The 23,036-nt window shown below is 40.7% G+C and overlaps 1 protein-coding gene across 2 annotated transcripts in view; it reads left to right on the top strand.

Annotated features, from left to right (window-relative positions):
- The window catches only part of PLCB1 (phospholipase C beta 1), a 630,635-nt gene that overhangs the window by 411,485 nt on the left and 196,114 nt on the right, over positions 1–23,036 (top strand). For both annotated transcript variants that reach the window (XM_079784121.1, XM_079784122.1), the window contains exon 4: positions 7,298–7,435. In XM_079784121.1, coding sequence (XP_079640247.1) covers positions 7,298–7,435 — 138 coding nt within the window. The remainder of the gene's footprint in view (positions 1–7,297; positions 7,436–23,036) is intronic.

Below are 23,036 nucleotides of genomic sequence, written 5' to 3'. Positions count from 1 at the left end.
GGATAAAAAACAACAACACTCATCCATAAAGGACTCACTTTCCAGGGAGAACTTAGTCAATGTAACAAACTGGCCTCATTATTCTTCTAAATCTTGGCCACAGCAATATTGAAATTTACCTAGAAGCACTGCCCCCCACCCCTGAAAGTTAGAGGGGCATAGAATACATTTCACTCTCTCTGTGGGATTTTAAACAGGAAGGGACCTATGATTTCTAATTGCCTTCCGTGTGCCCACCTGCAGCCTGTGGACTCTCATGCATGGAAGGATAATGGATGAACTTGTGAATGTTGCTGGTTTTTAGGTGGTTACATGTCAAAGAAAGTGGGGGTGAGGTTGGGGGTTATGGAGGGCCGGGTAGTGTTTGGTACATGAGTGACAAGCTATCTATATTTAAGAACTTTTAAGTTTGACAAATACTTACTAGATGATGAGGAGGAAGCTAACTAGTTTTCCAATGACTTTTTTATGAACTGTTATGTACTTCATGCACTTTTACTTTCAGTAAGAATGATTGTATAAATGATGATTAAACTTGGTGGTTTAGTTTCCATTCTTTTCTGGGAAGGCAAGTGAGTGGTGCCATTAGGCCATATTTCCTTCCTATCTTAATTTCACCTTTGGGTTATTTTATATTTTAATGAAGTGTCTAAAATATGGAGATGACTTAGATAGATGCTGATTTATTTCAGTGTATGCCGCCAGCTGAACCATTTGCACTATTTTTATAGAAACTCAGTCAAATTGGATATGCTGTGTAACACAATTGGGATGTGGAGAGGGCTTAGACTTTACATTACAGTCAGATGTATTTGGAGCCAGTTGTATTTGGAGCCAGTTGTATTTGGAGCCCTTTTTCCTTCTTTTGATAAAACTGGGCTAATTATCTCCTGAAACCTCAGAGTTCTCATTTGCAAATTGGAAAAAAAACACATAGCTACTTCTCAGTGTTACTATGCAAATTAAATGGAGAAAAATAAGAAACAGCTAGGATGGTGCTTGATGCGTGTTTACTGGTTAGAACTTAGTATAGTTATAGTTACTATTTTTATAAAGAACTGAACCATTCAGAATCTAAATTTCTTCAAATGTGGGTCCCATAAAATACACGAAGGTTAATCAACATCAGGGACATGTCACCCCCTCAGCTCTGTAGCAGACGTTTTCAGAGCACTCCGTTCCCTGCCTGTCCCCCAGAGGTTGCCTGTGCACAGTTCCCATGTCCTGAGAATACGATCTGGTCTTGGATATGCAAGGACGTTGGTGTCCCAGGAGACTCTTCACCAATGACAGATCGGAGTAGACAGATCGATAGTCTAGCTTCCAGGCTCCGTGGGGACATTCTGAGGTGTGTTCTTTATACTGTCCTGGAGTGACCCTGATTGGATTGAGCCTAAGTTACCCCAAGTGGCAAACCACTCACTAACATGCTACTTATCGGCTTTCTTTCCTCCTTGTCTCACTTTCCTACTCCCTCATTGTATATCCTGTGATCATCTCTAAAATAACCTTCTAGGCCCCAGATCTCAGCCTCTGGAGCCTCAAGACAAGCATTCTATATGCCAAGTACGTGTACTGCAGCCCAGAAATCTTGCTCAAATAATGCAACTTCTTGAAATGGACAGCATTTATCCAGCTTGAAAATGTCTTTCCCTGGCACATCTCTGCATCCTGGGACTGACTTAGTTGTTCCCAGAAGTCTGAGCTCTAAATTCCAATCCCATTTTTCTGTCTTTTTGTTGTTATTGTTGTTTTCTGAGTATCACCCTGCCTGAATTCCTCTAGCACCCTTTCCTGTCTATTTCCTTCTTTTCTAACTTTTGAAACTACATTAAATCACACCCTGACCTCATTCTTGGAGAGGAGGAAAACCTCAAGTAGTGAAATTTTTAATTCACCACTAGAATGCTATTTAGAGATGCTCCTTGAATTTTACTTATCCTTTTTCTGTGGCCAATCCCAGGCATAACAACATTATTAGTTTGCTTTTACATTTGTTATAAACGTTCCCCCCTTTTACCTCAATCAATTCATGCATGCTACTTTTAGATCGAATACTTAATTTTTCTTCTCTACCAGTTTCTTGTACACTAAGGCTCCCTGTGGAATGGAAGCTGAATTACAAATTTATTACCACTTAATCTGAAACAAATATGGAAGATTGTGTTCTGATAATGCCATTGTGAGATATGAAGGAAAGTACTCTACCAGCTCTTATTTTCCTAGTATTTTCCCATAGTTGCATGTCTTTGCCTTAGTCAGACTGTTCTTCATTCACTCCCTCCATCAAAAGAAATAGCTGGAGAACATTCAAGCCTCCCACCACATCTGTCATTTACAGAAAAAATAAAATAAAAGCATAAACAGCATCCTCCAAGTCTTCTCCTTTGTGTAGGAGCATGTTCATGGCACCATATTTTGGTGTCATGGTTGGTGCAAATGAATAGTTTTATCTTTTAAAATCTTGCTAGCTGTGTGAGTTGCCTAAGCTAGTGGGTATAGTAGTATACTGGAGGAGAAAATGGTATTCCTCGACACAATCATAAAAAAGAGAAACTTTTTAAAGTGAGAGGTGTAAAGCTAAGCATCGATTCCAAGGGAATTTGATAATCTGTTTTTTTATTTCTTATTTTTTGAGAGGCAGTTGTTAAATTCAGGGTCTTGATGGAGAATCTTCCTGGACATAAGTTTTTATCTTTCCTTTACAATAAAATTTGAATAAAACTATAAAGAAAAGTCTGCTCAGCTTTCAAAGAGGCAGCTTTATCCCTGCAAAGCTGGAGCATATGAATGTCACTTAAGTATAACAAGGAATCATCGCTTTCATTTCTGACTGTTGTAGTGACTATGGGAAGACTTTCATACACCTGATCCTTTATGCATGATGGATTACAGTTACATCCATAGAACTAACTTGGATTGAGAAGATTGCATTAAGTGCTGAGAATAAAATTAACCCAACATACAAGTTGTTCAATAAGCCTAAATCCAGTAAAGACCTATTTCATGGGGATGAAAGATAAGTAAGGCATATTTTCTGCACTAAAAAATGAAATGTAGAAGTTTTAAAAAGATCTTTTATTTTTTGGATATCCGATATATTAAGGAGCCCGAGCTAGTTTTTCTCAGTGGTTTGAGCATTAGCCCTCTTACTGAAGGGTCGTGGGTTCGATTCAAGGTCAAGGGTGTATACTTCAATTGCAGGTTGGATCCCTGGCACCAGTCAGGGGTGCATGTGGAAGGCAACCAATCAATGTGTCTCTCACATCAATGTTTCTCTGTCTCTCCCTTCTACTCTCTCTAAAAAGGACTTGCATGAATGCATATAAGCTTAACCAATGGACACAGACAACAGGGGGGTGAGGGCAAGAGTGGGGGGTGGGGGCACTGGGGGGATAAGGACACATATGTAATACCTTAATCAATAAAGACAATGTGGGGATAAGGACACATATGTAATACCTTAATCAATCAATCAATCAATCAATAAATAAATAAATAAATATCAATCCTCAGGTGAGGATTAACAATAACAACAAAAGTCATTAAGGAATGAAGGTTGAAACTGGCCTTTAATTCTTAAAAAGTATCCTTTAGCTTGTGTTCATTCCGTCCATGAATCCATACTATTTTGAATGCCATATTATAATTACAGCCACACGGACTGTAGCGGAGTCCTTGTCTCCTTGTGTAGCAGAGTCTGCTCTCTTCAGTGGCCTATTACCTCCACCTGGGAATCGTTAACTTGCGCACCTTGACTTTCTTTGCAACAGACATGAAGTAACTTAATCACAAATCCTGGTGCTTGAGAGAAAGTGAGCTTATTTAGTCAGAGAGTCTCTATTTTGTAACTCTTATGGGAGTAGAGATTATCTAGGACTTAACTTTTAAAAGTGCCATTAAACTAGAGCTGCCAGGATTCCTCACTGGTCTGGTAAATTCCGGCAGTGGGGACATATCCAGGATAGTCTACAGGGAAAGCAAGTTTTGCGTGACAGCTTAGTGAAAATTACAATTTCAAGTTCTCCTCACCTCTTCGTTTTTTCTGAGCTATATTCTTTAGTGTTTTCCAATAAAGAAGTTGAACAAAGTTATACAAATAGTTTATTTTCTTTATTAAAATATCCAGAAATTTATATCAATTGTAGTAACCTGTGTAAGTAAATCCTTCTCTGAAAACTGATCAGGATGTTCCATCAATAAGAAATGCTCAGATATAAAATCCCTGGCTTAAAAGAACAGGTTTTTGAAGGAGGTGGTTTTCATTCAAATTGTCTGTGGATTTTTGTTGTTACTTTTTAAATTTTGTTTGTTTGATTTTTAAGTGCACTCACTCATATGCCCACCGGAGAGTGATGTACCCTCAAAACAACCATTTCTTTGTAATCTCTTTCCATTAATTTTCTTCCCCCATACGGTCCTTCCAAAACTTGGTGCCTTTGCTGTTTATCCTCCTAGATAATCCCCTTCTGCCTCGTCTCTGAGGATCCCCTGCTGAAAACAATTGAGTGCAACTTCTGTTACTTGAAAGGACAAGTATCTTTTCCAGTAGACCCGCTCATGTATCAATATGCTCAATAATGAGGAACAAGGTTTGAAGCCATCGTGTCAGCTTGGGTTGCTGTGTTCAGAATGAGAAAACTGGGAAGTACTGGTAAAAAGAAAAGTGAAGTCATTTCTAAAGGGAAAGAATTCTAATATTACCAAGTCAGGTGTTGTTAAAAAAGAAATAGATGCAGAAAATTTGTAGTTTTAAAGAAAAATAAAACAATGAGTGGTGGAAGAGAAAAACAATATAGTTTAAAAGTTAGTATGATCCATCACCAAAAAAGTACATTAGTAAGGAACTTGCTATGGTATACTTTAAAAGATTTTTCTGTTTACTTCCAGAATTACATAATTTTTAAAAAATTGTTCAAATCTAACTGTTTCTTCATTTCATACTCAATAATATTTTATTATTTGTTGTACAAATATTAACCATCTCAGATACAGAGAGACTTACATATTGAATCCTCAAATACCTATTTTTCAGATCCAATCATCATCATAATCATTTTGATAGCTTGCTTTATTTTCGCAATTCCAGGCATCACTTTTAAACACTTCATTAAAATTTTTTTCATTACATAAAGCCAATAGTTTTTAAAAATACATATAAACAACCATTAGTGGCAAATTTTTTTAGAGGTGACATAAAGCGTTGGTCACCTTTCTTATAAATTCCTAGAAACTGTGCCTAACAATATTATTCGGGACAGAAGAATTCCAGAAGCCCTTTTCCAGAATTATTTTCTATTCTGGTCACCTTCTCTGGATTTCTGTACTTGCCTTGAGTTCCTATAGCTCAAGGACAACTCAAGTGAACTCCCTGACACCACACCTAGTCACTGCAGTTCTGAAAGGTGTCACTCTTTAATCAATTAACTACTTAATAGGTGGGTAAGAGTGTTTTGAATGGACATGAGAATTAGGTGGTAAAGTTATATAGACTGGACAGAAAAATGCTTGGGAAAGGAAAAAACTAGGGAGTGAGTCATGTGGCTCTCCAAAGTTTAAAGTCCATTCATTCACCAAAATGTTCCCATGAAATGTTATAGAAGTGAAGATACTGATGGATTATTTAAAGGTTGTGATTTATAATTTATAATTTGTAATTTATAATTACAAGTTTTAGATGGTTTCTGAGAATTATTTTTCTCTTCCAAGTATACAAAATAATTTCTTAAAGTATTAGTCAACTATATTTTCTCTTCTAACCTACCTCAATGGTGTTCAAATACTATGATGCAATTAGTCATTTCACAGAGCAGCTAATGTCATTCTTTTTTATTTTTTTAATCCTCACCCGAGGATATTTTTTCCATTGATTTCTAGAGAGAGTGGAAGGGAGGGAGGAATGGGAAAGATAGAGAGAAATATTGAGGTGAGAGAGACACATTGATTGGTTACCTCCCACATGCCTTACTGGGGCTGGGAACCTGCAACTGAGGTACATGCCCTTGACCAGGAATCAAACCCTCATCCCTGTGGTCCCCAGGCTGATGCTGTAACCACTGAGTCAGAATGGCCAGAGCTTTTTTTTTTTTTTTTTTTTTTTTTTGGTGTGTGTGTGTGTGTGTGTGTGTGTGTGTGTGTGTCATTCTTTAATTAGCCTTCAAAACATCCCTTCTTGAGCATTCTTTTCTAATCTTTCATTAATGCTAGAATGCTGAAAATGTCCCGTCATTGCTGTTATCGTTTATTTATCTAATAAGTATTCCTCTCCTTTTCTAGGTCATGCAAATTGATGGGTGGTTTTATTTTGTTTTTGTTTTGTTGTTGTTGTTTTTTTGTGATAGCATTTGATCTTTCTAGGTGGCCTGATGTACTTGATAAAGTTTTCAACTGGTTAGTCAAGTTAAAGTTTCAGTTATAATTGGACACAGCTGTGAAATGGGATTTTCTCTCTTCATAACTTACCTGAAAATGTTCCTCTTCAGGCAGCCAAGTCAAGAAGAAAGTTTTATTAACTAAAGAGAGAAGTAAGGGCACCAATAGCACAGCTGGAAAGATTTTGTTTGTTTTCTTTCTCTCTTTTTTTAAGTTCGCTTTTTCTTTGTGCGGATGCTGTATGTAAAAACCTCAGAAGGCAGATCAGAATAACCACCCTAAGTAATCCAGTCCTGTTGGCCTAGCATTTGACTAAATAAATGAGAATTCAAGTTAATTCTTTCCTCAGAAGCTGGCTGCCAATTTGCCAAGTGATTGATTTGATGCTAATTTTCTTCCTGGACCTCTCATTTCCTTCAAGGCCTGTCCTATGAAAGGAAAATAAATTCAGCAAAGCTCACTGAATCAGGTCTTACTTTGAATTCAGAAGGTTTGGAAAATTCCTCTCCCAGCAGGACTATATCTTCAAGGAATCCTCGTTTAGGATGTTCCAGAGGATGCAACTTGCTCTGAAAAGACTGCAAAAGTTTCCTGCATCCAAACGCCAGTGCGCTGTTTCTATGAGTTGGGCTTTTTAAGCATCCACATATAAGTGCTATCATTCAGTGTCTGTTTTTCATTTAGCATAATGCCATGAGGGCCATAGGCCTTGAGCCAGAAATTCTTTCTCCACAACCTTTGGACATGTGAGTTCTCCTCTCTGGGCTCTACTGGGAGTGGAGGGACTTCGACGCATACCATTTTTGTAATAAGAACAAAAGTCAACTTTGCTTTGAAGGCATTCTAGCTCAAATTTTTTGGAAACTATGCTACCATGTTGGAACCTCCAGTTATAAACTAACTTTTTTCAACATTTATTATCCAGGACCCCAAATTACGGGAACTTTTGGATGTGGGGAACATCGGACGTCTGGAACATCGCATGATAACGGTGGTGTATGGGCCTGACTTAGTGAACATCTCCTATTTGAACCTCGTGGCTTTCCAAGAAGAAGTGGCCAAGGTATGATGCATAGAAACTTTGAAGCTGTCACCTTGATCGGAATTTGATGATACTGTACCAATGCCTATGAAAGACTTTTGAGTTTATGTCATATTTAAGGTGTTAAAATTCCATCTAAAAATAATTCAGCTGCCCAGTTGAAGTATAATCAAACACTTTAAAGTAGTGGCATCTACTTAGGATTATGGATATTTTTCATTAAGAATAAGGCATATGATACAATACATTTGCTAAAGAAAATATAGGTAAAACCACATCTCATTAATTAAGCCGCAGAGTATGATTTGCCGTTCCTGGCTGTGGTATTCTATAGGGTATTTTTCCCCACAAAAATTCCTCAGCCAGAAGGTTAAAATATTCAAACATCATTTTATTCTGAAAACGTATTTCCCATCCTTTTAATTCTCAGTATTGTCGCAAAACATCACACCTTTAATCCCCAGGGGCAACATACATGTTGTGTAGTGCCAGCTAAACAAGGAGACAGCTTCTCTCATTATGTAGAACTCCCAATAGAAACCTGATCTTTTCTGAAAGTCAAATTTCTCCAGAAGAATTGCTTAGAAAGGGAGTCTGGCTCATTAATGCATTCAACACACATTTATTATATGCCTTCCCTGTGCCAGCCACAATTCCAGAGTTAGGGATACACCATTCTGGAATACCAAAAGCCAGCATTCTGGAGGAAATACACAGATAAGCACACAGAAGTAAATTTATCATAGGTCAGATGGTGATCTGTGTGAGAGAATAACGCAGGAATGGAAGGAGAGAAAGCGAGGGGAGAGGAGAAGGAAATTACTTCTTCATGGGATGCTCTGAGAAGGCAAAAAGCTGAAAGAAATTACTCAATTACAACAATTTCATAGATTTATGAGAAATCTTAGGTCAATTAAATTTTATTAATCGGAACCAGGACTTAAAAATATTATTCCTAAAGATATTATTTCAGGTTTGAATGCTTTCTTTCTTACATAAATCACTAAATTGAAGTTTTATTTATTCTTTAAGGCAAGTGACTCCTTTAAAATATGGACTTGGGGAGAAAAAAACTGTGTCTTTTAATTTTCCTCTTTGTAGCAGGACTAAAAGCACGTTATATCTTGCAATTAAACAACAGTCCTAGCTCTGGCTACACAGCATGATTTTCCAGCCCCTCTGGACCCTAAGAATCAGCTTCTCCTGCTCCCTTGGGGCACCTCTTTAATATACCTGGGAAATAAGTGGTTTTTCACATCTTCCCTCTTAGTCAGAGAGAAGAAGAGAGTGATCAACTGGGTTAAATACTGCCATAGAGTGTGTAAGCTGAAGACCAGGAACTAACCACTGGTTTTAATGCTATAGAGGTCACTGGTGACTTTGATTAGAGCAACTTCATTGGAGTGCTTGGGTCGAAAGCCTATTGGAGTAGGCTCTAGGGAATGTTGGCAGAGACAAAATAAGAAGCCAAAAGTGATTGCTCTTTTGAGAATTTTTTATGAAAGGGAAATAGAGCAATGAAAAGACTGCTGGAAGGGGGAAGTGAGTGAGGTTAAGAAAGAAGCAACAATGATAGACACGTATGCTGGTTGGAATGATCTTATAGAAGGAAAACTGTGCTGATGTAAGAGAGCATGAGAATTGCTGGAACATGCCCTTGAGTAGGTGAGGGCAGTAAAATCTGGTTCAGGGCTCAGTAAACTACATCCCAGAGGCCAGGTCTGGCCCTCTACTTGTTTTTATAAATAAATTTTATTGGAACACCACACTTATCTAAACTAATAAAAGGGTAATATGCTAATTAGACTGGGAGACCGGACATCTTCCTATCTTCCAACTTCCTTCTGGACAAAGCCACGGTGGTGGGGGCCGAGGAAGAGGTGGTTAGGGGTGATCAGGCCAGCAGGGGAGGGCAGTTGGGCACCATGAGGCTGGCAGGGGAGGGCAGTTGGGGACCATGAGGCCGGCAGGGGAGCAGTTAGGTGGTGATCAAGCTGGTAGGCAGGCAAGTGGTTAGAAGCAAGCGGTCCCAGATTGCAAGAGGATGTCCACAGGGATGGGGCCTAAACTGACAGTTGGACATCTCCCGAGGGGTCCCGGATTGGAGAGGGTGCTGGCCAGGCTGAGGGACCCCCCCTCCATGCACAAATTTCGTGCACTGGGACTCTAGTTTATTTACATATTGTCCATGGCTACTTTCACTAGACATAGTTGAGAAGTTATTACATAGACCATATGACACACAAAGCCTAAAACGTTAACTATATGGTCCTTAATAAAACTACGACCCTATCATAATTCACAAACAGATGGGCTGAGCTCAGATAGGAGCAAGGGCATTTCATCTAGAAGAGGAGAAAAAGTAGAGTACATCAGTAGAGATGCCCATCAGTGGTATATGCGGTGGAGGGAGTTGTACAGTTTTCTGATTGCCTCTATTTTCTCGGTGACAAAGGAGACAGAGTCAGTAAGTAGCTAAGAGTAAGGACTGAATTTTCAATCTTTTTTCAGCACCAGTTGGTGAATTTCTTTAAAGATCTATCTGACTGGTAAGATTAACATGAACTACAAAAGACAGAACCTTTATATCAACCCAAAAAATAACGCCATTTTGAGCAAGTTAACAGATTTAACAGATCAATACAAATGTGTTCATTTGTCAAGGAGTCTGAAGATAAATTAATTATTTTCTTCCTGCCCAATTCTAACCTCTCTTTCCAATATTCGTTTTTCTTTGAGGTTGGGGACTACATAGAAAGAGACTTCTACTTGTGTATACTACTCCCTGTAGTCATGCAGTCTAAACAGCATTGTGTAGGTTGGAAAACAGATTACTCTGAGCCAGGGCAGGGCTTAACAGGATTGTCATATGCCAGAGTTTACCTTCAGGTCTAAGGGAGCCTGAGTAACTGATGGGAAACTACCTCATCTAGACTCTAGAGTATCTCAGCAAGGAATTAAATTTGTCTTATAATTAGCAAAATGGAATACCAGTATCAAAGGCAGCAAAAGTGAAGTCTTCCTTGTTTAGTTTTGGAAAACTAAAATTATTTCATCATGTCTTCCCCTGGATTCGGGTCCATGGCTGGGTCCCTGGCAGTTCATCCCCTCAACCAGCCCCCTCAGGCCCTGTCCTCGATCCTTGTTCAATGCATTATATTACTGAACTGGCCTATCAGTTTTAGAGACAGGATTTGCCATTCAGGCTCTGCTATTCAGTCCTAAATACTTCAACACTCTGACTAGCTCCCTGGGTGGAAACATTGCTGAACCACTTGCACAGTCTGGCAAATTTCAACCCAGATGCTACTCAGGTGTGTTAAAATGCAGCAGATGGAAACAGCAAGGATCCAGTAGGCTAAGATTGAGATGCCTAATGGCAGAGGCCTACAGGGGAAATTTTGTGTTCACTTCTCTGCCAAAGGATTGACAGATGTCATTGCTTTCAATCCTTAATTCTACACACACTAAATTCTCTTAAGCATTTATAAATTGGAAAAGAAAAATAAACAACTTCATTTGTCTAGATTTGCCATGCTACTAGCAGGAACTCAGCTGGATTTTTTAACACTTTTGATTGAAATATAATATACACAGAAAAGTTCACAGATCCATCAAGTTGATATGGGCTTAAACAGCACCCATGTCAAAAACAGAGTATCACCAGCACACCAGGAGTCTATCCTACTATCACATGCCTATTTTGACCTCCATATTTACAGGTTAGTTTTACCTATTTTTAAGTTTTCTGTAAATGGGAATCCTACAATATGTTTTCTTTTTGGTCTGACATCTATTACTCAACATTATATACTAGAGACCCAGTGCAAGAAATTCATGCATGGGGGGCGAGGTGTCCTTCTGCCCAGCCTGCACCGTCTCCAATCTGGAACCCCCTGGTGGGATCGGGCCTAAACAGGCAGTCAGACATCTCTCTCACAATCCAGGACTGCTGACTCCCAACCACTCGTCTGCCTGCCTGCCTGATTGCCCCTAACCTGATCACCTCCTAACCACTCCCCTGCCAGCCTGATTGACACCTAACTGCCCTCCCCTGCTGACCTGGTCACCCCTAACTGCCCTCCCCTGAAGGCCTGGTCGCTCCTAACTGTCCTCCTCTGCAGGCCTGGTCGCCCCCAACTGCCCTCCTCTGCCAGCCCAGTCACCCCTAACTGCCCTCTCCTGCTGGCCTGGTCACCCCTAACTGTCCTCCCCTGCAGGCCTGGTTGCCCCTAGCTGTCCTCCCCTGCAGGCCTGGTTGCCCCCAACTGCCCTCTGCCAGCCCAGTAACCCCTAACTGCCCTCCCCTGCCAGTCTGATTACCCACAACTACCCTCCCCTGCCAGCCTGGTCAACCCCAACTGCCCTTCCCTGCTGGCCATCTTGTGGCGGCTGTCTTGTGTTCACATGGGGGTGGCCATCTTTGACCACATGGGGGTGGTCATCTTGTGTGTTGGAGTGATGGTCAATTTGCATATTACCTTTTTATTATATAGGATATGACATTCTTCTGTATTTTGCATTTTGGTGTAGTTTGTTTATTCTCTTTGCTAAGTAGTATACAGTAGTCCCCCCTTATCCATGGTTTTATTTTCCATAGTTTCAGTTACCTGAAGTTAACCATATTTCAAAGTACCAAATGGAAAATTCCATAAATAAACACTGATAAATTGTATGTTACACATCATTTTGAGCAGCATGATGAAATCCCATGCCATCCAGCTCATGTCCAGTGTGGCTGGAAGGGAGTGATGAGTCAGAGAGGTTGGAGGAGGAGTGATGAGTCATCCAAATAGTGATAGATGACCACTATAAAAATTTGGCTTTACTCCCACTGACATGGGTAACTATTACATCATTTTGAGCAAGGGATTGATTTGGTGTGATATTGTAGTAGGATTGCCCAGGCTGCGACTTTAAAAGCCATAGAAGGAGATGCAGAAACAGAAATACACAGATAAAAATGCTTGGGGTAGAGGTAGTGAGAAATGGTTGATTCTGGAGATATTTTGAATTTAAGTAAAAAAAAAAAAATTTGCTATAGGTGAGATATATGCCATGAGAGAAAGAGGCTGCTAAGGATGATCTCAGGGCATTTTGGAGTTGCCTTTTTTTTTTTTTTTTTTTTTTTTTTTTTAGATGGAGAGCTAGTTAGGGAGGGGAAATCAGAAATTGGGTTTGGATATAAAATTAAAAATAGTATTTGACCAACATAGCAGAATGCACACAGTTGTGACTTCTTATCTCTCTTGAGATGCTATGAAAATAATGGTAAAGAAACATAAATACCCAATGATGAAGCGAATGAGACAGGTCACTAGGAGATGACATATTTCAATAAGTTTTCAGAAGAAGAAATGGAGCAAGGGGAATGCCTGATGAAGTAAAGAAAACCACAGTCCAACCCACGTATAGGGCTACAGCCAAGGAAATTACTGGCCTGCTCAGAAGCAACTGAGAGAGGCTCCAACAGATTGTGGATTAAGTACTAAAGGTTAAGTTTATGTGAGTTAAAGGGATAAGCGCAGAAGGTAGCAAGCATTGGAGTTAAGGACCCAGAGTAAAACTCTTCTCATTCTAGCAAAATACCACACCATTGCAGCTGGCACCCACATGCTTACCCTAAACAGAAGTCTGCAAGCCAGTAAATTCCACTTACAGACTCAGAGTTCCCTGTCAGCCCTTCACTGCCCCAGTCTAAAATGTGAACTAAACACAAAATGTCCACAGGCTATTGAGAAAGACTACAGCATTGAATGATAAGGAGGCCAAGATAAGCAGAAAGTGAAATGGTAATAGAAGATAAAGAGATAATTCAAGGAGCAAATCATTTTTTTAAAAAAAACAAACAAGTATCTTCAGAGAGATTTTCGAATATATTATATCCAGGAGATAAGAACCGGATGCTGTGAAAAATAGGTAACAACAATAATTAAGTTTTCTCGGAAATAAAAAATAAGATAATAGAATGAAAATATAAATTCTTCAGAACTGTTGTAAGAGAGTATGAAGTGAATCTCCCAGAATGTGGAACCATACAACAATGAAGGCAGCAAACAGCCAAAAAGTAATGGGCAAACAGTGGCAATAAGAGAGAAAAGATAAGAGATACATGCATAGTCACTCTATAGAGTGCAGTAGCCAATGAAAAGGATAAAACATGAGAGGAATATATGAAGGACATAATAGAAGAAAATATGTGAAAGCTAAAGCCAGGTCTTAAAGTGGAAATAGCAAGTATAGGAGTGCAATTGGTTCAGGCATTGTGAATAGGATGCTAGAAGAGATTAGATAAATGAAAAAAAGTCTTGTTTCTCTCCTTCCCTCCCCCCCCCCGCCCTCCCAAAAAAGAAAACCAAGGTAGAAGGAGGGATAAATATATAGGAAATGCATTATCTAAATATAAGCCATGCTAGAGCATGCAGGACTTTCAACAACTAGGAGAGCAGCCAAAAAAGATTGACATTATTTGGTATTAGGATAGTTCCCTTTTGAAAGCCATGTGGTTCATGGTGTTGAAACTGTAGCAAATAAGATCATCATAGCCCTGCAGAAAATTGTATTTGCACATTTGTAATCATGTGCATTTTTATTTTCTTGGTTTTAAAAATTTAAAGTCAATTTACATGCAAATATTTGAAGCCAACTGTGGATAATGGACAATATTTTTATCTTTCAAGTTTGACAATTTAAGAAGTAAATTTAAGGTAACAAGAGTTGTAGGTAAAAGGATTGGTGAGTAAATGACCTCTCACAAACAGAGAAGCCAAGGGATGCTATCTTTTATTGGGGGATAAAGAAATGGTCTAAGTGTGTTGCCTGAGGTTGTAGAAGTGACCAGGAAAAGAGTAAGAGTGATACAATTCCATCAGGGGGAAGGACCGAAGGCAATAGGAGATGGGATAAAAGTTTTAAAGCCTCATCAGTCAGAGCTGGGTAGCAGTAGTTAAACTGAGAAAATAGTACAAATATATTCTTGAGAAATATAGAAGTACTCCCAGAAATTTAAGAATAGAAATGCTGAACATAGTTGTCCAGAAGCAAACTAGCCCCACCAATGTGGTTCAGTGGTTGAGCACTGACCTATGAACCAGGAGGTCAAGGTTCAATTCCAGGTCAGGGCACATGCCTGGATTTCAGGCTACATCCCCAGTAGGGAGTGTGCAGGAGGCAGCCGATCAAATGATTCTCTCTCGTCATTGATATTTTTATCTCTCTCTCCCTTTCCCTTCCTCTCAGAAATCAATAAAAATATATTTTTAAAAAATGTTTTAAGAAGCAGAACTAGGGTACACTGCCATAAGCAATTATGGACTCTTATTATAACTCCTTGGACAATATTTTAAAAACTATGTTTGTACTTCTTTGATAAATAATATATTTTTAGATGGCTACCATTTACCAAGATTTTTTGTGTCTGCCACTGGTCAAAGTATTTACCTCCCTTAATTCTCACAACAGCTCTATGAAGTAAATACTGTTATTAGCTTTAATTTATAAGAAAATTAATTTTGGATGGGTTATTAAAAAAAAAAAAAGGAAAAGCTTGTCCAAGATGATTCTACCATGCAGGGGTTACATTTGGCCTTCCATAACAGAAAATTAAACCAAATAGTGGCTTAGACTAATCAAGAAATGGAGGATTTTTTTGCATTTATTTCCTCATGCAGCAGGAAGCCTGAAGGTGGGTGGGTGGGTGGGTGGTTGTGGCATTGAGTCAGTGGTTCAAGAATAACAGGCTCACACCCTGTGATTGGCATGGCCTTTTGCTCTCAGATCAGGATGCCTCTGCAGCTCCCCTCACGCCATTTGTGTTCCCAACAACAACAAGAAATGAGCACCCCCATCAGGAAACCACATTTTCCCAGAGCCTTGCAGCAGACTCCTGCTAACATATAATTTACCAGGTGTCATGTTGCCACCCCAGCTACTGGGGAAGTTGAAGACGTACTTTTCAGTTAGATATATCACTAGACTAAATAATGTAAGGTTTCTGTTAGAACAGGAGAAATGGATATTAGCTAGCACTTAGCAGTGAGTCCCACATCTAGGGAGTGGCAGAGTAGGGTTCTGACATCCAATAAAGTATATTTTTAAACAAACTAGCAAAAGCATCAACAATATAAGGGTCAGTCAGAAGCATTAAATTAACTGATACCAGTATTTTAATTTTAAAGAAGAAGACAAGCACTAACTGTGGCTTTTTAAAAATATATTTTTTAATTAATTTCAGAGAGGCAATGAGAAGGAGAGACAGATAGAATCATCAATGATGAGAGATTGATTGGCTGCCTTCTACAAGCCTCACACTGGGGATCGAGCCCACAACCCAAGCATGTGGAACCGTGAGCTTCTGGTTCATAGGTCGACGCTCAACCACTGAGCCATGCTGGCCGGGCACAAATTGTTTTTCAGAGTCCCTCTTCTGTAGCCTCCATAGGCAGCAAGCATTGTCAAATCGAGGTAATCAGAGCCAAAGCAAGGAATAGTGGTCAAAGTAGAGGAAGGACTAACATAATCGATATTCACTTACCAAGAGCCAAAGGGCCCCTTCATTTGAATGGGAAGAATCTAGCTTGCAAAAAGGTTTAAAGTAATCATAGGAGGCATTATTAAATGTAATTTAAAACAAAAGGATTTCCAAATGAGAAAAACATATATTGTAGCAAAATTCCATATGTTGTTATAAGTCAATGAAGAAGGACCTATATGTAGTTTACTAATTAATTTTCAAGGAATACAGTTTTAATTTTTCGGGCACATTTTATTTAATGAATAAGCAGCACCATTTAACTCCCAAGAAATCATGATTGCTCCTTTTTTACCACGTGACATATATCTTACTAAAGAAATTAGCTGGGTTTTTTTCCTTTTAAAATCTTTTTTTTCATCTGATCTCTTCAAATAGAATTAATTTTGAAAAAACAAACAATGGTAATAATTATAATTGCAGAGCCTGCGTACACTCACTTATTTCCTATAGTACGCAGCACTCTGGCAGATTCCACCAAAGAAATAATTAGCATTGACACTGCTAGTCTCAGAAGACATAATAGCAAGTGTTTTCACAAAAGTGACATGAGACTTTTGGAAAGAACCATTTCAAGAATATAGCAGATTGACATGAAAGCCACAGAAATGAACCTTTGGGGTTTCATATGTGGGCACTGAATTTGCAATTTCTCGGATGTACAAATGAGCAGCTACGCAGCAAACCAGCTGGAGGGAGAGAAGGGTGTCTCCTCAGCTGATGCTCAAAATACACCTGAGACTCACAATGACATAGCTGATAACCTCTCATCATGAAAACTTAGCCAAAGCAAAACATCTTTCTCTTTCACCATGAAAAAATGCTTTCCTGTGCTGTGAAGATGAATGCTGGGCAAGATGAATTCTGATGCTTGCCAGTAGGTGAGAGAAATGTGCTCAGCCGGGCACTGCAGCTTGGAATGAGCCGCAGTGTTCTTCCTACTCCAGTCCCAAATGGCTACCCACTTTCGAGCAGACATCATGGGAACAACACCATTACTGGAGACAGCAACAGATAAATAAGAAATAAATAGAAAATGATGCATTGCTAGGACCATCATATATTTCAGATATTAAAATAACTTGTTTTAAATTTTTATTTATTCCAGGAACCTGTTAAAAATTAATTAAGTACAATAAATTGAGGCTTCCTAATAAGGCACGTTGGAAATAACCTGCTTTTAGGTGATCATTTGCCACTCTTTTTACTTCATTTGGGTAACCATTGGCTCATCATTATTTATATAATTATATGGTACTAGAGGCCCAGTGCACGAAATTCGTGCATGGGGGGGTGAGGGGTGGCAAGTGTGTCGCTCAGCCCAGCCTGCACCCTCTTCAATCTGGGACATCCCTCTCATAATCCAGAACTGTTGGCTCCCAACCGTTCACCTGTCTGCCTGCCTGATTGTCCCTAACCATTTCTGCATGCCAGCATGATGGACACCTAACTGCTCCCCTGCCGGCCCTATTGCCCCTAACTGCCCTCCCCTGCTGGCCTGGTCACCTTTAACTGCTCTCCTCTGCAGGCCTGGTTCCCCCCAACTGCCCTCTCCTGCAGGCCTGGTTGCCCCTAACTGCCCTCCCCTGCCAGCCTGGTCCTCCCCAACTGCCCTCCCCTGCAGGCCTGGGTCCCCCCCTAATTGTCCTCCCCTGCAGGCTTGATTGTCCCCAATTGCCCTCCCTTGCAGACCTGGTCTCCCCCAACTACCCTCCTCTGCCGGCCCGGTCACCCCTAACTGCCCTCCCCTGCAGGCCATCTTGTGGTGGCCATCTTGTGTCCACATGGGGGTATCTTGTGTGTTGGGGTGATGGTCAATTTGCATATTACTCTTTTATTAGATAGGATTAGTAGCCCTGCACACGAATCCATGTGCCAGTAGCTCACCAGTAGCTCGCTGCCACCCTCCAGTAGCTCTCCGCCTGCTGCCCCACTCTCCTATAGCTCCCCACACCCCCCACATAGCTTGCTGCCCTGCCCCCTCCTGTAGCTCTCCAGCACCCACTTGTATCCAGTAGCTCCCTGCAGCCCTCCTGTAGCTCTTTGCCTGCTGCCCCGCCCTCCTGCAGCTCCCTCCGCCCCCCCGCCCCCCTCATAGCTTGCTGCCCTGCCCCCTCCTGTAGCTCTCCACCCCTCACTTGTAGCTTGCTGCCCCACCCTCCTGCTGATCTGTGATCTGGTTGTTACGCAGTCGGTTGTTTTGCTTCATGGTGTAACGACCATTTGCATATTACATCTTTATTATATAGGATAATTATAACTATTTACACATCCTATCTTATAAAAGAGTTATATGCAAATTAACCATCACTCCACTACACCCACCAGCCATGCCCACCAGCCAATCAGGAGCAAATATGCAAATAAACCCAACCAAGATGGCTATAGCCACAGAGAGCAGGAGGGAGGCTTGGGTTTCCCCAGCAATGGAGGAAGCCAAGCTTTCTGCCTGCCCTTGCCGGCCTAGGCTTCCACTCAAGACTACAAAGTTTCAATCATAGACAATACATAAATCCCAACAGAAATGGCTGCCACCACGGAGCAAGCAGAAGGCTTGGCTCCGCTCTAGGCTACAAAGTTTCAATTGTAGAAGATAAATAAACCCCAGATACCAGGGCCTCCGCTTGGGTCGCCAGGGGGCATGGCCGGCCTGCAAACCTCCACAGGCCCCTCGCCCAAGCCGCCCCATGCCCCAAGGGAACCCCCACCCTGATCTGGGACATCCTTCAGGGCAAACCAGCTGGCCCCCACCTGTGCACCAGGCCTCTATCCTATCTAATAAAAGAGTAATATGCAGATTGACCATCACTGCAACACACAATATGGCTGCCTCCATGTGGACACAAGATGGCTGCCACAAGATGGCCAGCAGGGGAGGGCAGTTGGGAGGGATCAGGCCTGCAGTGGAGGGAAGTTAGGGGCAAACAGGCTGGCAGGGGGGCAGTTAGGCATCAATCAGGCTGGCAGGGGAGTGGTTAGGGGGTGATCAGGCTGGCAGGCAGTTAGGGGCATTCAGGAAGGCAGGCAAGTGAGCAGTTGGGAGCCAGCAGTCTGGATTGTGAGAGGGATCCCAGATTGGAGAGGGTGCAGGCTGGGCTCAGGGACAACCCCACCTCCCCGTGCACGAATTCCATGCATAGAGAGAGAGAGAGAGAGAGAGAGGGAGACAGAGAGAGATTCAGTATTCCTTTTAGAATGTTTTGTTTTCTCAAAGACTCCTCTGAATGAATGCATGTTTTTGAGAACAGAGGTCACACTCTGTCTTTTCTCTGTAACTCCACATGCTTGCTGTCGGTCATGCCATGGCCCAGGCTCCTTGATGCCACAATACCATGGGTGCCTTTTACAATGCACAGCCTTGGTGTGGCAGTTTTCTATCACTAGGACTGATACTGACTGCTGACGTGTGTTTGAGCTCAAACAAACAAACAAAAACCCTCCCCATTTTAAAGACAATGAGCATAATACCCTAAAATAAAAATGAGTCAAGAATGTAAACAGAGCCCAGTTAGTGTGGCTCAGTGGTTGAGCGTCGACCTATGAACCAGGAGGTCATGGTTCCATTCCCGGTCAGGGGCCCTTCCCCCGGTTGTGGGCTCCATCCCCAATAGGAGGGCATGCAGGAGGCAGCCGATCAATGATTCTCATCATTGATGTTTCTCGCTCTCTCTCTCTTCCTCTCTCCCTCTCTGAAATCAATAAAAATATACATATTTTTAAAAAGAATGTGAACAGAAAAATTACAGAAGAAGTGGAACAGCCCCAATATATATAAAATGATGTTCAACCATGCTGGTAAACTAGAGATGCTAATTGAGACCTCTGCAAAAATTTTCTGAAAGCCAGATAATAGCAAGTTTTGGAGAGCATGGGAAAATAAAAGCTCACTGCCAATAAGAAAGCACAGTGCCCTGGCTACTTTGGTGAGCAAGTAGCAGCATCTGTTACTAGGAAGATGCATGGATTCTAAGAATTCATCAGGATATTCATCCTACAGAATCTCTTAGATGTGACAGGAAGTATGCTTGTGCAAAGAAACATTTCTGAAGGAAAAGACAAGAAATGTTCATCAATAAAAATATGAATTAATAAATTATACATTCCTACAGTGGGATAATGTAGTAATTAAAATTAATTAAATAGATCCACCTGCAGAAGCAAGGATATAGTTTAAAGACATAATGTTGGTTGCAAGTATACATTAGCCAAAGAACACATACAATACGGTATAATTTATTTAGTGTTTTAAACATACAGGGTCCCATTCCAATGAGTGGCAATCTTTTTCTGTAAAAGGCCAGATAGTAAATATTTGGCATTTCTGAAGTCTCTGTTGCTGCTACTCAACTCTGCCATTGTAGCATGAAAGCACCCATAGACAGTACATACATGAAGGAGCATGTTGGTGTCCCAATAAAACTTCATTTATGAAAACAGGCAGTAGACTGGATTTAGCCCTTAGGCCTTAGTTTGCTGAACCCTGATCTGTATACCCTTCTCCTCATAATTCTGTATGAAAAGAGATGGTATTGATATCTACTAGTACCTTTCAAAAAAGAGCTTGCTTCTGGGGAGAGGGAGAAGAATGGAGTCAGGAAGAACCACAGCATAGAATTAATCTGCACCACAATATCTTTTGTACATATATATTTTTTAAAAGTATGCAAACAAATATGGCAAAACGTTGACATTTGTTAAACTTAGATCTGTTTGTTACACTACTCTCTGTATTTTTATGTATATCAGATGTATGTAAAATTGAAAAAGGGGAAGAATAAAGTCTATACATTAAAATATTAAAGATAACATGAACCAGCACAATGGGAAATGGAAAGATCTGCAAGAATGGTATTTCTTCCAGAAGACCCTGTCTTCGTCTGTGTACCCTTTGAAGTCATAGTTAGGACAAAGTTAAGAGGTGTGAATTGCCAATGGAGAAAGGTCTGTTCTCAGAACTAGGAATAGTGTTGAACTGCTGCATGATGAGTATTTGGATCTGGGGGAAGTGTGAAATGTGTTATAACTGAATCTCTCTTTACAAAACCTGCATTTAAATCTCTCTTTATAAGACCCCCTCTGTCCATCTTATCATCTCCCCTGACATTTCTCCTCTACCATTTGTAAAATGGGGTGGTAATAATAGATTATATCTCAGAGGGTGGTTGTGAGGGTTAAATGAGTTCATTATTTTAAAAATGCTTAGAGCAGTGCCTAGCCTATAGTAAATGCTAAATCAGTGTTTTAGCATTTAGAAAACCATTAAGTGGATTTTCTTATCTTTTTATCTTATTGAATTATATGTATCAGCAACCCTAAAATTCTCCAGGACAAAACGACTGAGAGCACAGTATCTAAGAGCATAAATGTTGGAGCCCATGAAACAAGTGATCTAATCCCAAACCATGACTTTTATTAGCTCTGAGGACATATGTTTTAGAAGTGCTATGAAACTGAATCCTCATCGGTAAAATGAGGCTAACAACAGTACCTACCTCCTAGAGAATTATTGTAAGAATTAATTACGATCTTGGATGCAAAGAACTTAGCTCAGTGCAGAGCAAAATTCTCCAACAATACCTAAGAGGGTAATAGAGAATTGCGAAATAATTGTTAGTAGTATTAAGCAAACACATATTTCCTGTGCCAAGTATGACGGAATTTCAATAGCTTTAGAAATAAATGTACATTAACTTTGTGACATAGTAGGAAAACCTGATCTCTCTTAAGATGAAGAGACTGACAGCTCATTGATGGCACCAGCACCTGGCGGGGGGAGTGGGAGGGGTGGGCAGGAATTGCAGAAATAATCTCACAGATGTAATATACAAACATGCCCATTTCGACTCCAGGTGAAACTCCATGCAAGTTCATCTTTAGATCCATTTTCTCTAGTTTGGGTCTCTGTTATCCGTTTTATGAGAAGAGATGGACCATAAAGCAGGAAATATCACTTAAGGCACTTCATGGGTTTAAATAGCAGGGGCTGAACCCAGCTTGGTGTCAGATCATCAAACCTATGTCTCTGCAGGTAGAAAACAAGTCCTCCCGATTAAATAAGAAGCTGCCAAACTAGCCAGGGCCCAGCACTGGACTGATGGGGGCCCTGCCAGGGTCAGATCTGTCTACACTGCAGGAAAGCACGTCATCATTTCAAGATGAACAGAGACTCCTTTGAGCTGCTCTGACCGCATCTCCTTAGCCATGTTGTTCTTAATTCAGCCCTGAGGGCTTTTGGTTATTCTAGAACTAATAACCAAAGTAATTTCTTTATTTGCATGCGAAATGAGTAGACAAAGCTTAGAGCAATGCTTCCTAGACCAGGTCCTGAAACACATTGTTATTCAAAATGTTGTCCCTGGCCCAGCAGTATGCTCAAACTTTAATATGCATAAAAATATAAGGATGTCATGAAAAAAAAAAAAAAGCAAATCTGAGTCAGAAGGTCTGATGTGGAGCCTAAAGTCCTACATGTCTAACAGTCAGTCAGTCAATGTTGCAAGTCGACTCTAGAATGTTGCTACTCCGTGGTATGCTGTAGCATATTCCTCACTTGGGAGCTTGTAGGAAATACAGATCCTCTGTACCCTCCCCAGATGTCCTGAATCAGCATTTACATTTCAATAAGACCCCAGTGATTAGTTTGCACATGAAAGTTTGGAAAGCACTGCTCTGGAACATATGCAAGTAAACCAATTTTCCCAAGGTTTTGGCTACTGCTGAAAAGTCTAGAAATAAGCAGTGCTATGCCCATATCCCCTCTGATTCCTTTGCGATTCTCACAACACCTTGGTGGACTTTCACTCCCAACAGCTAGCACCCATGTCTCTTTGTTGGCAGCTCCCTCTGGATGCTGGAACCCCTTCTTTGCCTGCTATCAAGGAAAGCAGGAAGTACCTGGGGATTTCCATCCCCTCCAGCAGCCTTAACCAAGAATAATAGGCACAGGTTTCACCATACTCCAGGTCCCTTGTCCCTGATCAGAAAACCCACTTTTGAGGTGTGGTCTACCCAGGAAAGAATTAGTCCAAACTTTCCATCTGCCTGAATTTGCTTGGTATCTCACCCTTCTGCCTTCTTCCCATCCCAGCCCTG

This window comes from Cnephaeus nilssonii (assembly GCF_951640355.1).
Source record: "Cnephaeus nilssonii genome assembly, chromosome: 11".
NCBI lineage: Eukaryota > Metazoa > Chordata > Mammalia > Chiroptera > Vespertilionidae > Cnephaeus > Cnephaeus nilssonii.
The sequence above is the reverse complement of the archived record's forward strand: the minus strand, read 5'-3'. Positions and strand labels throughout refer to the sequence as shown.